The sequence below is a fragment of the Sciurus carolinensis genome, chromosome 6 (assembly GCF_902686445.1).
Source record: "Sciurus carolinensis chromosome 6, mSciCar1.2, whole genome shotgun sequence".
In the NCBI taxonomy this organism is placed as follows: Eukaryota; Metazoa; Chordata; class Mammalia; order Rodentia; family Sciuridae; genus Sciurus; species Sciurus carolinensis.
The window spans coordinates 62,882,146-62,895,930 of record NC_062218.1 but is presented as its reverse complement, the minus strand read 5'-3'; the positions used below and the strand labels follow the sequence as shown (position 1 = coordinate 62,895,930).

The 13,785-nt window shown below is 33.5% G+C and overlaps 1 protein-coding gene across 1 annotated transcript in view; it reads right to left on the bottom strand.

Annotated features, from left to right (window-relative positions):
- Aggf1 (angiogenic factor with G-patch and FHA domains 1) overlaps positions 1-13,785 on the bottom strand; it is a 40,117-nt gene that overhangs the window by 14,123 nt on the left and 12,209 nt on the right. Inside the window, exons 5-11 of the mRNA XM_047556677.1 lie at positions 13,178-13,366; positions 9,876-10,206; positions 8,328-8,439; positions 7,921-7,972; positions 3,598-3,699; positions 2,374-2,539; positions 210-292 (exon numbers count right to left, since the gene is read on the bottom strand). Of these exons, the coding sequence (XP_047412633.1) occupies positions 210-292; positions 2,374-2,539; positions 3,598-3,699; positions 7,921-7,972; positions 8,328-8,439; positions 9,876-10,206; positions 13,178-13,366 (1,035 nt within the window). The remainder of the gene's footprint in view (positions 1-209; positions 293-2,373; positions 2,540-3,597; positions 3,700-7,920; positions 7,973-8,327; positions 8,440-9,875; positions 10,207-13,177; positions 13,367-13,785) is intronic.

Genomic DNA, 13,785 nt, shown 5'->3' with positions numbered 1-13,785 from the left:
TACTCAAATGTTGATTATGATTATCATTCTCCTACTCCAACCTCAGCAGTTGTAGGATTATGAATACCAAAACTAATAGAAATTATAAAAACCTCAAAATCACACTAAGTAGCTCTTCTTTTATTATATATAATGTACTAAGCATTCTGAAGGCATTTTTATTCAAAACCAGATGTACAACTGTACATATGAGATATTAACATCCTTACCTGCAAACCATATTTTACCCTTATTTTCTTTAATTCTTTTCTTCTTTCCAACTCTTTTTCTTCCTTACTTAATGCTGGGCCAACTAAAAAGAAAAAATTGTCTTTGGTTTTAAAAAAATCCAATAAATCTAATAGACTTTTAGACACTAATATTATTTAGTTAAAAAAGAAACTCTGATCAGGTACAGGTACAGTATGCAGTGGTACCCACCTGTCATCTCAGCTACTCTAGAGGCTGAAGAAGGAAGATTCAAAGGTCAAGGCCAGTCCCAGCAACTGAGACATACTCTCAAAGTAAAAAACTAATACAGGCTAGCATAGACTTAACTCAGCAATAGAGCATCCCTGGGTTCATCCCCAGTACCAAAGGAAAAAAAAAAAAGAAACATTGATAGTATTAGTAACCCATTTAGAAACTTAACCTATTTAGAAAGTAAACCCAAGATTCAAGCTGTTATATAATGTGCCACACTCACTAGCAAATTAATTAGAAAAAATAACTAACGAACATGCATACTTTGTATTTACAAGAAAAACTGATGTCTAAAAGGATGACCTCTCACTTATTCAAAGTCTCTACTTAAACTTCAGTAGCTTTAGATAGGTGAGTTTAAAGCACTACGGCAGGGGCTGGGGATACAGCTCAGTTGGTAGAGTGCCTGCCTCGCAAGCACAAGGCCCTGGGTTCAATCCCCAGCACCCCAAAAAAAGCACTATGGCAATACCCTATACAGATTGCTATTTATTATTTTTCAAATTGATATATACTGACAATATACCAATATCAACTATCAACAGAACAGAAAACATATCAACAAATAACCCTTAACACTTTTGGCCCATTTTCTATGTTAATATTATAAGCAGGCCAGGGAGATAGCTCATTGGTACAGCACGTGCCTTAGCACAAGTAAGGCCCTAGGTTCGATCCCCAGCACCAGAAAAGAAAACAAAAAAAACAAAAAAAAAAAGAGAGAGAGAGACAAGATCTAACTATGGATACCTTTTTTATATCAGTAAATACATATTAAATATATATAAATGTAGATATATAGATATATAGCTCTGGTTTCCTCAAGGCTGTGGATATAGCTCAATGACATGTGCTTAGCATGAGTGAGGCTCTAGTTTCAAACTCTAGCACCATAAAATGAAAAAAAAAAAAAAAAAAAAGGAAATGATTTATTATGTCACTTTTTAAAATCATTTGTTTACTTGAATTGACAAAACTTGTATATATGCTGTACCCATGACATTTTGATATCTTGGTATATATATACATTGCGGAATGGCTGAATCAAACTAATTAATACACATTTTACCTCACATACTTTTTTTTGTTTTATTTTTTATTTTTGTGGTGAGCACACTTTAAATCTACTCCCTTAAAATAGGAGGTGTAACTCGGTGGTAGAGAGCTTGCCTAGCCCTGGTATGTATTCCCACAACAAAAACAAATGAACAATAATTAGGAGGAAATAGAAAAAGAAACCTATTCTTACCAATTTTTAAGCACAATTACTCTTGAAGGACCTTTAGCTACCACTGCAGTCTACTTCAAAAGCCTACTAAATGAGATTAGCAAAAAGTTATTTAGTATCTTTCTTCTGTTTAGAAAGTAGTCTAATGATTAAATAGAAAGTCAAATACAATCATAAGCCATTAGCCTAGGTCTCAAATTCCAAATATGTCTTTTCTTAGTTTTATGATAATATTCACTGAAATATAAATGTATGTCAACCCATTATTACATCAAGTAAACATAAGGCTGATAGCTTCATATACCTCAATACATACATCAGTTAGGTATGAAGACAGTAGCTGACTGATACCCTTAAAAAACATTTTAAGTCGCTAATTTTTTTTGCAGGGGGGGCAGTACTGGGAATTAAACCCAGGGGTGCTTAACCACTGAGCCACATCCCCAATCCTTTTTATGTATTTTATTTTGAGACAGGGTCTCATGAAGTTGCGTAGGGCCTTATTAAGTTTCTGAGGATGGCTTTGAACTTGTGATCCTCCTTTCTCAGCCTCTCAAGCTGCTGGGTCAACAGGAGTGTGACACCACACCCAGTTTAAGCCACTAAATATTAAATAAGTGTTAGAACTAAATATTCTAAAGAAGCATCAGTCATAGCCACGTTTAACAATATGTTTCACATACCAAAAGATTCATCTTTCTTATCAAGGCGAAGGTGAGCTCTAACCTGCCCTGGTTCACAGCCATCACAGGTATCACTGCCAGGGTGAATGTGAAAGGACAACACAGTCTCTCCAATTTTCACTTCATCTCCATGCGCAAGTACATAAGGATCACATTTAGTTTTTGGCTAGAGGGGGAAAATTGAATAAAACAAATCCAAAATAGTCACATATGGTATTTTATGTCTGCTATAAGTAATGTCAGATTAAAATAAATATTTAAAATGGTTCTTGATGAGATAAGCACACATGTACACACTTCTATAACTTGATGAATGCTATATTTTATAAATAGGCTAGGAATATAGCTCAGTAGTAGACTGCAAGCTTAATAGGCCCTGGATTCAATCCTCAGCACCAAGAAAAGTAAAGTTTTCTACCAGTGGAGAAGAAACCTGAATTGAGCAATTTATAATTTCTATCTTATCAAAACACAAAAATCTTCCTAACTTCATGCCCAAGCCAAATAGAAATGCTCAACTCTGAACTTCAAACAACTTGTTACCAAAACACATAATCATTATGGTCAAAAAGACGAAGTGTTGGGACAAGGAATAAGTACGCCACATCTCCTTTTTTTTCCTCCTCCTTTTTTCTTGATCATTTTTTTCATTTGTTATTCTTAATAAAAATAAGGCCTCTCTCTACTTCTCTCTTCTCATTCTGTATATTTTCTTATATGACAAGGACTTTGCTACATGCGGAAGATATACGCATTAACCGGATACACATAACCCCTGCTTTCAAGGAGTTTCCAGTTCAGCAACATATCCATTAAGACAATTAAAAAGAAAAAGGGGGGTGGGGCTGGGAGTGTAGCTCATTGGTAAAGCATCTGCTTAGCATACACAAAGCCCAACAAGTTTCAATCCCCAAAACTGCAAAAAAGAAGAGAGGGCCTAAAGCTACTGTAAGAATACTTAAATAGTTTTATAGTACATACAAATCTAAGAATAAGTCACAGATACATCATTAGAAGTCAAAACTCAACAGCTAAGAATCTACTGATTATGTACTTTTTTTAGTCCTTCCTGAAAATTTCTTTCCAAGTAACACATTTAACACTGATCTGAGCCTAATGATATTTATAACGACTATGATCTAAAGGAATAAAAATTTTCAGTTTTGTAAATAATGTCAGTTAGTTTTAATAATGAAGTACAGGTAAATAATACACATTACTCACCTGAAGAATCTGTTTTCCATTAACAATTGTGCCATTCTGACTGCCTTGATCCACAAGAACATAGCTTTGTAAGTCATGGTCAAAATAAATTTCTGCATGAAACTTAAGAGAAAAGAAACCAAACAATTAAAAAGTACTATAAAAAAAAAATGTACTATGGTTTTCTCATGTGTGCATGGTTTTGTGTGTGCGTGTGTGTTTCAAAGCATGGATAACAATGTAGAAGAATGAGACTAGATTCTTATATCGCACCCTGCACAAAGCTCAACTCGAAATGGATGAAGACCTAGGGTTTAGACCAGAAACTGTGCAATTCTTAAAAGAATACATAGGGTAACACTCTGACATACAGACATAGGCAACGACTTCCTCAATGAACTGCTAAAGCTCAGGAAATAATACCAAGAATTAATAAATGTGATGGCATCAAATCAAAAAGCTTTGCTCAGCAAAGAAAACAAGAATGTGAAGAAAGAATGGGAGAAAATCATTGCTAGTTACTCTTCAGACAGAGGATTAATATTCAGAATATATAAAGAACTCAAAAAACACCAAAAGACAAATAACCCAATTAATAAATGGGCAAATAAACTAAACAGACATTTCTCAAGAGAAGAAATATAAATGGCCAACAAATAGATGAAAAAAATATTCAACATCTTTAGCAATTAGGGAAATGCAAAACAAAACTACACTGAAATTTGATCTCATTTCAGTTAAAATGGCAGCCACCAAGAATACAATAATAAATGCTGAAGAAAACATGGAAAAAGGAACACTTTTACTCTGTTGGTGAGACTGCAAATTAGTACAACCACTATGGAAAGCAGTATGGAGAGTCTTCAAAAGATAAACAATGGAACCACCATATGACCCAGCTCTACCACTCCTTGGCATTTGCCCTAAAGTACTCAAATCAGTATAATATAGTGATAAATGCATACCCATGTTTATAACTACACAATTCACAATAGTTCAAATGATGGAACCAGTCTAAAAGTCTGTCAAAAGATGAATAGATTAAAAAAATTGTCATCTATATACACAGTGGAGTTTTACACACTTATAAAGAAGAATGAACTTACATCATCTGCAGGAAAAATGGATGAAAATTGAAAACATTATGTTAAGCAAAATAAGCACAACTCAGAAAGTCAAGGGTTTTCTCTCAGATGTAGAAACTAGTGAAGAAAAAGAATAAGAAAGTTTGCCAGGGGATCTCATGAAAATCAAAAAGGGTATCAGCAGACTACAGGAAAGGACATGGGGGTGGGGGCAGGAGAGAAGAGGAGAGGGAAAGGGGAAATAGTGGTGAATATATATTGATCAAATTACATTATTATACGGTGTGCATGTATGAATGTATAACAACAAATCCCACTATTATGTGTAGTTATAATACAATAAAAAAAAATGAGGAAAAAACCCCCAAACCAAAAACCATTGATAACAATTCCTCTATGCTATTCTTAAGTGGACTTTAATCTCTGATTATTTATTTATTAATTTTTGGTACAAGGGATTGAACCCAGGTGCTCTTAACCACTGAGTCAGTGGTTTATGTTTTATTTTGAGACAGGTTCTCAGCCCTTTTTATGTTTTATTTTGAGACACGTTCTCAACTGAGTTGCTTAGGGTCTCACAAAGTTGCTGAGGCTGGCTTTGAACCTCCAGTCCTCCTGCCTCCGCTTCCAGAGTCACTGGGATTACAGGTGTGTGCCACCAGACCCAGCTAGTCTCTAAAAAGTTAACTTTCATCACTTTTTCTTTTTGGTACCAAGGATTGAATCCAGGGACACTCAACCACCAAGCCATATTCCTAGCCCTTTTTTATTTAAGACAGGGCCTCACTCAGGTGCTGAGACTAGCTTTGAACTCATGATTCTCCTGCCTCAATCTCTTCAGCTCCTGGGATTACAGCTGTGTGCCATCACACTTGGCTAACTTTCATCATTTTTAATACATTTTTCTGAATACACCTTACACATGATTCTGGTAATAGAAATAATAGAGGCTACAGAAAGAAAAGTCATCAACAATTCCATTTTTAACTACTATTATTTTAGTATATATCCTGACCTTTTTAAATATACTTGAGATTATTAACGCTTTGAATTTTTTCACCTAATTGTCCATATTATTAAAAATTCTTAATACAAAAAGTAATTTGAAACACTCAGGGCCAACTTCTCAGCATTTCCCCTCCAGATGGGGTTTGAGAACATAAATTTGTGCAATTTTAAAATACAAAGAAAATATATTTTGTCACATTTGTTTTGGCTGTCTCAGTAAGGCTTTTAAACTTGTTTCTTAACACATAAATAGCTTCATACTTAGTCATAACTATTGTGGGCTTTAGCCCTATTTTTAACTCAGGAAATCTGCCCTATGGTTAAATATCTGAATATTTGTTTACTCCCATAACATTAATATGAGGGGTTTTTTTCAGTATGTATTTTTCATCCACATACATATGTAATATGCTGGCAAACAAATTTTGCCAACAAATTAGCTATTCTACCAATGGATATTAGTTTAACAGAAAGAAAAAACCTATATCTCTCCTATATTTTAGAATGGAGATAGAGAAGATCTTCTTCACTAAAGTTACAGATTAAGTTTTCTTTGCAGACAAGAAAGGGGTCATAGAAAAATTTTTAAATGGAAGATAATTTTATTAAGATTATGAGAATATTCCTTCCTCTAAACAAATCCCAAAAAAGTAAAAGAAATTAGACTTTCAAACTAATCATGGGAATCAAATTTCATTCCCCCAAACCAAAAATCACACAAATCTATTTTAGATTGATATCATACTCTATTAAATAAAAACAAAATGGGGGGCTGGGATTATGGCTCAGAGGAAGAGCACTCGCCTAGCAAGCGTGAGGCACTGGGTTAGATCCCCAGCACCACATATAAATAAATAAAATAAAGGTTCACCGACAACTTAAAAAAAAAATAAAGGGAGGAGGGAAACTAGAGGTATAGTCAGTGACAGAGTGTTTGCCTATCATGTGCAAGGCCCTGGCAATGTATAAATATATAAACTAAACAAATTAGCAAAAAATAAAAAGGTTAACAACCTTGAGAAGGGAGAAGGAAAAAAACAGGAAAACGTTAAAATAAAAAAAGAAAAGAAAAGAAACATATCTTTTGGGTTTTGTTTTGTTCTGTTTTGTTTGAGATGGGGTTTTGCTGTACTTGCTCAGTCTGGTTCTGAATGTCTGTGTTCAAATGATCCTTTGGCCTCAGCCTCCCAAGACTACAAGTACAGGATGCTGAACCTGGCTTGTGTTTTTCTATTGTTACCTTAAATTACAATTCTATTTTTACTGTTTGTTTTTAAAACTCAACTGTTTGTTTCCTGAAGCCAATGGAGGCTCAACTGGAAAAAACTGGAAACAAGAGCCATAGGTAGTAGATGACAAAATTATTCATTAATTATAAAATATTTTGGACTCTGGGTTGGAGATGTAGCTCAAGGATAGCGTGCTTGCTGAGCTTGCTAGAGGTCCTGAGTTCAATTCACAGCCCAAGTGTTTGGGGAGTGGGGCAGGAAGCAGATTGGGCAAAACACTTTGAGCCCAAAGTCATCACCTACTACACTAGCCTGAATCCAGGTCTGATTAATTTTATTTTTAAAATTTTTTTAAAATATTTTTTTAGTTGTCAATGGATCTTTTATTTTTATTTATTTATATGTAGTGCTGAGTACTGAACCCAGGTCCTCACACATGCCAGGCAAGCGTTCAACCACTGAGCCATAACTTCAGCTCCCTGATTTAATTTTGAAGTGCCAAATTATGTAACATATTTGTTCAATAAACATGTGTTAAATGGTTACCATTTTAATACTTAGATTAAATAAAGTCACATTTCCTACTCCTGATTCAGACTATTATAATATGAACACAATTAGCAAGATGCAGTGGCATGCCTATAGTTCCAACTACTTGAGAGGATGGGTCATTTGAACCCACAAGTGCAAGATTGGCCTGGCAACATAGAGAGATTCTATTTGTCTTCTTTCTCTCTTTCTCTCTCTCCCCCCACCTTCCCATTCTTGTGTGTGTGCAAGCAAACACACACACACACACACAAATTTAGTTTATTTAAACTGTGATAAAGAATTTTTATTTATTCAAACACTGGAATAAATAAATTTGCACTGCCTTCATTACCATTACTATACTGAACATTAACCTTTTCATTTAATGAGAAAAACTTTAAGCTTTCTACTATATATTTTAAAATTTTTATGTAATGATCATTTTTAAAATTATATCTAAGAGGTTATACTTGAGAAATCAAAGATCTTACCTTACTGACACCAACTTCAGGGATTCGGAGAGTATGTTCCATATCTTTTTCTCTGCAGAATTAAGTAAAGTGTCATTAACAATTTTTGAAACAGATATAAATAAAATACTTAACGACTGACATGGTAAGAATTTTTTTAAGTGGATGTTAAAAGGCAAGTCTTCACATTAAATCTCTTGATTACAGATTATCCTTGCTGCTACTTTAGATATGCTATGCTTTCACAAAGTAATTATTTGTTTACATGTCCTTTTTTTCCTCCAAATTTGTTTTCTCTGGGTAGAAACCCTACCTTAGTCCTCTTTGTATCCACAGCAAATAAAACAATGCTTGATATACAATACTAGCATGATAAAGCCTCTTTGAAATAAAGGAAAGAATGATATAGTAATATTAACCATTTTTACCTTCCAATTGTAGCAGGGTTTACAGCTGTAATGATAAAAAGTGATCCTGTCTGCAACACTGGAGATCTAATAACAATTACTCTAATACATGGGGGCCAAATTTTTTCTTCATCTGCCAAGGAAAGAAGTAGGCAAACATTAATTCAAATGCTATGCAAATAAAACAAAATTCACCTGAATAAGAAGGAGGCATCCATAAAATAAAAATGTTTTCATCAGGGCCAGGAGTGTTGCTCAGTGATAGAGCATGGCCTTAGTATGCACAAGGCATGAATTCAATCCCCAATACCACACATGCACAAATAAAAAATGTACTTGTTGCTGGGCATAGTGGTGCACACCTGTAATCCCAGCAGCTCAGGGGGCTGAGGAAGGAGGATCACAAGTTCAAAGTCAGTCTCAGCAACTTAGCAAAGTCTTCAGCAACATGGCGAGATGCTGCCTCAAGGGGGGGAATAATTGAAAATGGCAGGGAAGATTGCTCAGTGGTTAAGTGCCCCTGGGTTCAATCCCATGTATAAAAAAAAACTACCAGTCAAAATCTTAATTCTGGAGTTGGAGGTGGACCTCAGTGGTAGAGTGCTTGCTTACCATGCAAAGGTGACTGGATTTAATCCCTACTAGGGCAAAAAAAAAAAAAAAAAATCAAAACACAAAAAACTTCATTCTGACTAAAACTTCTTTAATTCTGGGATATCACATATATGCAATGAATAAGCTTAATGCTACTGTGATAGTGATCAGCATAAGGTGTGTAGCATACTAAGCATCTACCATAGCAATTTTTTAAAAAAATTAACTCTCTTAAGGTCTTAGAATTTGAAAATATCTCAAACAGATATTTTTGTATTATTTTAAGTTAGAAAAATTGAGTTCACTTATTAAAAATAAGAGAAATCCCACTAAAAACAAAAGAACAAAATTAATTCATATACTATAATATGAAATCCTATGTTTTAAAAGTATGCCTTCATATCTTTGGGTAAAAAATAGATTTACCACAATACTTATATAACTGAATTCATGAGCTATACTTTTTAAACACAATTTACTTTTTCTTCCTCAATTTTAGAAGTAGTCTACTTATATTTAATCCACTAAATAACTTTAATATATACTGTGGGGCTAGAGTATAGGAAGCTTGGTTTTGTGTTCTATTGATTAGGCTATTCGATACAATGAAACTTTCTTAAAGTTCAAGGTATTAGTCATTTATTCATATTCTTCTTTCTAAAAATTACCAAGTAAGTTCACATAATTTTCAATAATATCAAAAAAATAATCACTTTATTTTGGGTAGATAAGTCGATGAGTCACTAACATTTTTAACTGTTTAGCTCTTTTAAAATTACCAGACTGAATTGTATTTATTTTAAAAATATTTTTAGTTGTAGATGGACACAATATCTTTATTTTATTTATTTTTATGTGATGCTGAGGATCAAACCCAGTGTCTCACACATGCTAGGCAAGCGCTCTATCACTGAGCTACAACCCCAGTCCTCTGAGTTGTATTTATTTAAAATTTAATAATGGTTACTTACTTACCTTCCTCCTCTGTTTCTTCTGCAGTTACACTGTCTTCACTGGTATTATCCTCATCATAACTGTCCTCCGTCTGAGAGTCTGTAATTTCACCTTCCTCTGGCTCGCTATCACTCCCTGTGATTTTCTCATCTTTAAGTGAAGCTGAATTACAGATGTTCTCATTAATAGGAGATGCTACAGTGTTTCCACTAACTGGAACAGTGAGTTTAGGGAAACTACTTTTATGATGAATGTCTATTTTGGCCTTCTTTTTCACATTTGCAAAAATTTCTCCTTCACTGCAGTTTATATATTCAACACTGGAGGCTTTCTGATCTTCTGAATTCAAATCCTGGAAAGGGATTGATAATGTGGGAGCAGGGGAGAACAACTTTAAACATCACTCTCCTACATTATTATATAAAGTTTCAATGAATTTATAAAGATATAATGTATAGAGAAAAACCAATAGTTGTAAACTGTGCTCACTCCTTCTCTCATATTCCTCTTCTCAGTTAATGAATGACATGATCATCCTCTTATTGTTCAAATTAAAAATCTTATGTCTATCACTGATACCCCTTAACCACTATATGGAGTCCATTACCAAGTGCTACAGACTCCATCTACAACTGATTCCAAATCTGTCTTCCTATTTATTCTCAATGTCCTAATATTACCCAGTCCAGGCTCTCAATGTGTATTGACTGCTTGGACCACATGATAACCTATACCAATGCTGTCCTATAAAAATATAATATAAGCCACATTTGTAGTTTTAAATTTTCTCGTGGCCATATTTAAAATGAAAAATTATTAATGAGAAAGTTTCCATTTTTTCTAAGACTTAAAAGTCCAGACATATTTTACACATACAACACATCAAATTTAGTCTAGCTTCATTTCAGAAGGTCAACAGCCACATGAAGCTAAAAACCACCCTACTGGACAGTGTAGGGCTAGAAAATGCACCTATCTATTTTAAATTTTTCTTTCAAACTCTTACCAAATAGCAGTCAATGCACATAAAATACAGAACTGATTTTACATAAAACATGAATTTAAAGATTCAAATGTACCTGAAGTGGCAAATCTGTAGTTTTGCTAAAATTTAGTATTTTTAAAGTTGGTTTCCTAATACCCCAAATTTTAAAATATTCACAAATTTATATCTTTTATTCCAAAATTTTAACTTACCTGGCATAAGCATTGTATTATTAACTTGTACAGGTATAGTTGGCATGCTTTATGGCAAAAGAACAAATCTATTATTTTTAATAGATTTTTACACAAAAACATTTTTATCATGTACAACATGATATTTCACAACATATATACATGAAATATATATACATTGGCTATATCAAGCTATTTAACATGTGCATTACATATTTTTTGTGGTGAGAAAACTTAAAATTAACTCTTATACTGACTTTTAAAAATACAATACACGGAGAATAAGCTCGGCCTAGCATGTGTGAGGCTCTGAGTTCAATCCCAGTACTGAAAAAAATAAAAGGATGACTAGCTCACACTATCAGGGAATGCTTTTCACCTCCATGCTCTGGTTTGTCAAGAAAGGCCATTTGAGGGATCCTATAAACTATCTTTTCACTGCAATGGAGAGGTACTTTCACATCCTAATCTTTCAAATAGTTCAGCCTCTAGTAATAAGCACAAATCATTAAAACAGAGATCCTGAAAGTAAACAAAAATTATTTTTAGTAGTTTAGTCACATACTCTTCTGTTCATATGAAATGCCAGTGGAAAATATAAATAAAAACAAATCATATGGAGAATAGAAAATAAATCCAACAGAATCCTAATTCCATGTGTGCATTTTAGAATTTTATTAAGCAAATCTTTTTTGGCTAAGAAGACAAAAACACAAGATAAAATTTCCAGGCTAAAGAATCAAAGAGCTGCCAGGTACAATGGCACATGCCTATAATCCCAGTAGCTCAGGAGGCTGAGACAGGAGGATTGCAAGTTCCAGGCCAGCCTCAAAAATATAGTGAGACCCTGTCTCAAAATAAAAAGTAAAAAGGACTGGGGATATTGCTTAGTGGTAAAGTGCCCCTGGATTCAATCCTCTGAGCCCCTACATCCCCCAAAAATCAAACAGTTACCACAATTCACAAAATGCAAATACAACTAAGCCTCCTATTCCACCTATAAACCAGCAGCCTATTCTGTTTAGGGAACGGAAATAAGAACACTGATAACATTACAATTAACATTGTGCCATAAGTATGTTTTAAATTCCCTTCAGTCTTTTAATCTACCACTTAAAGGTCTACTTAATTTTTTTTTTTCAATTAAATGTATATTCTTTTCTTTAACCAATGTCCTGCAGGTCATTTAGACTCTATTTTTTCTGTTCTTATAAATATTGCTATATAACTATGCAAAAGAATCTTTCACTTTGATTTTTTAAAAAATAAATTACTGAGTCAGGCATGGTGGTACACACCTGTAATCCCAGCAACTGAGAAGGATGAGGCAGGGGGATTGCCTATTTGAGGTCACTTAGTGAGACCATGCCTCAAAATTAAATTTATAAAGGCTGGTGATGTAATTCAGTGGTAGTGTTTGCCTAGTATTGCAAGGCTCTGGGATCAATCCTCAGTACTACCAAAAAATTTTACTTATTGGAAAAGAGATTTTCCAATTAAAGTATACATTTTTAAGATTACTGATAAAATTAATCAGTCTCTTTCCCAAAACAAGTACCAATTTATACTCCTAATGAATATCTACCTCATTCCACAGTTGACAGATACAGATTTTTTAAAAATGTTTGCTAGTTTAATAGGAAAGAAATGACTCAATATGACTAAGATAGTTGAATGTATATCTATGTCTACCAACAAACTGTTTTTCTTTTACTGTGAATTGTGCAATGTCAATTTAGGGTCTGAATGTGTTCCTTCAACCTATACAACACAAGATAACTTATCAGACCTAAATTTACCTTCTTCAAATTTTGAGAAATACATTCTTTATCTAATGATTGAGAATTTGTGGAAAGGCCATGTTTGCTCCATCTTAACTCTCCTTGGTTGGTGCATTCTAATATTTTTTAATAAATGTTACTGAAATACAGTTACAGAACAATTTTCAGTTTCATAAGAAAATGCTGCCTTAATTATATCATCAAAATTATGTAAAATTTGAAAAATTAAAAAAACATTACCAGGCTGGGGAGATAGCTCAGTTGGTAGAGTGCTTGCCTTGCAAGCACAAGGCCCTGGGTTCAATCCCCAGCACCGCCAAAAAAAAAAAAAAAAAGAAAAAAAAGAAAAAAACAAAAAAACATTACCTTTTCCTCATTTGTTACAGAACAATCTGGATCCCTTCTTTTCTTCTTCAACTTTTTATCTTTACTTTGTTTTGTGCTCAAAGTCTGATAAGGTTGCAAATCTACTCGCGAATGAAATTGATATCGACCACTTTCCACATCACAGTAGTAATAAATCCCAGTGGTGGGATCATAATATAGTTGATTTTCCTTTCGAAGTCAAGAAAACAATAAGTACTATTTATATATGATGAAATACAGTAGACAAACAACAGAAATGCCAAATCCATTCAAATACAGTAAATATGTATCTTTTAACAACTGTAGTATTTTTAGTAAATACGGAATTAAAAGAAAATGAAAATTTTTTTCAAAATACTTTACCAATATCTGCTTTAGCTTTCCTAATATGAAAACCAAATCTAACCATTAAATTAAATCATATGAAATGGGCAGTATTTGATGATTTTCCACTTCAAAAGAAACTGCACTTCCTTATGGTTCAACTTGATACATTAATAAAAAATAATAAGAAACCTTTTTGAAAATATGAAAACTAAAGCATTAGAAAAACTGCATATGCAACCAACTTCAGACTCATCATTCTTAATGACCACACAAAAAAGGTC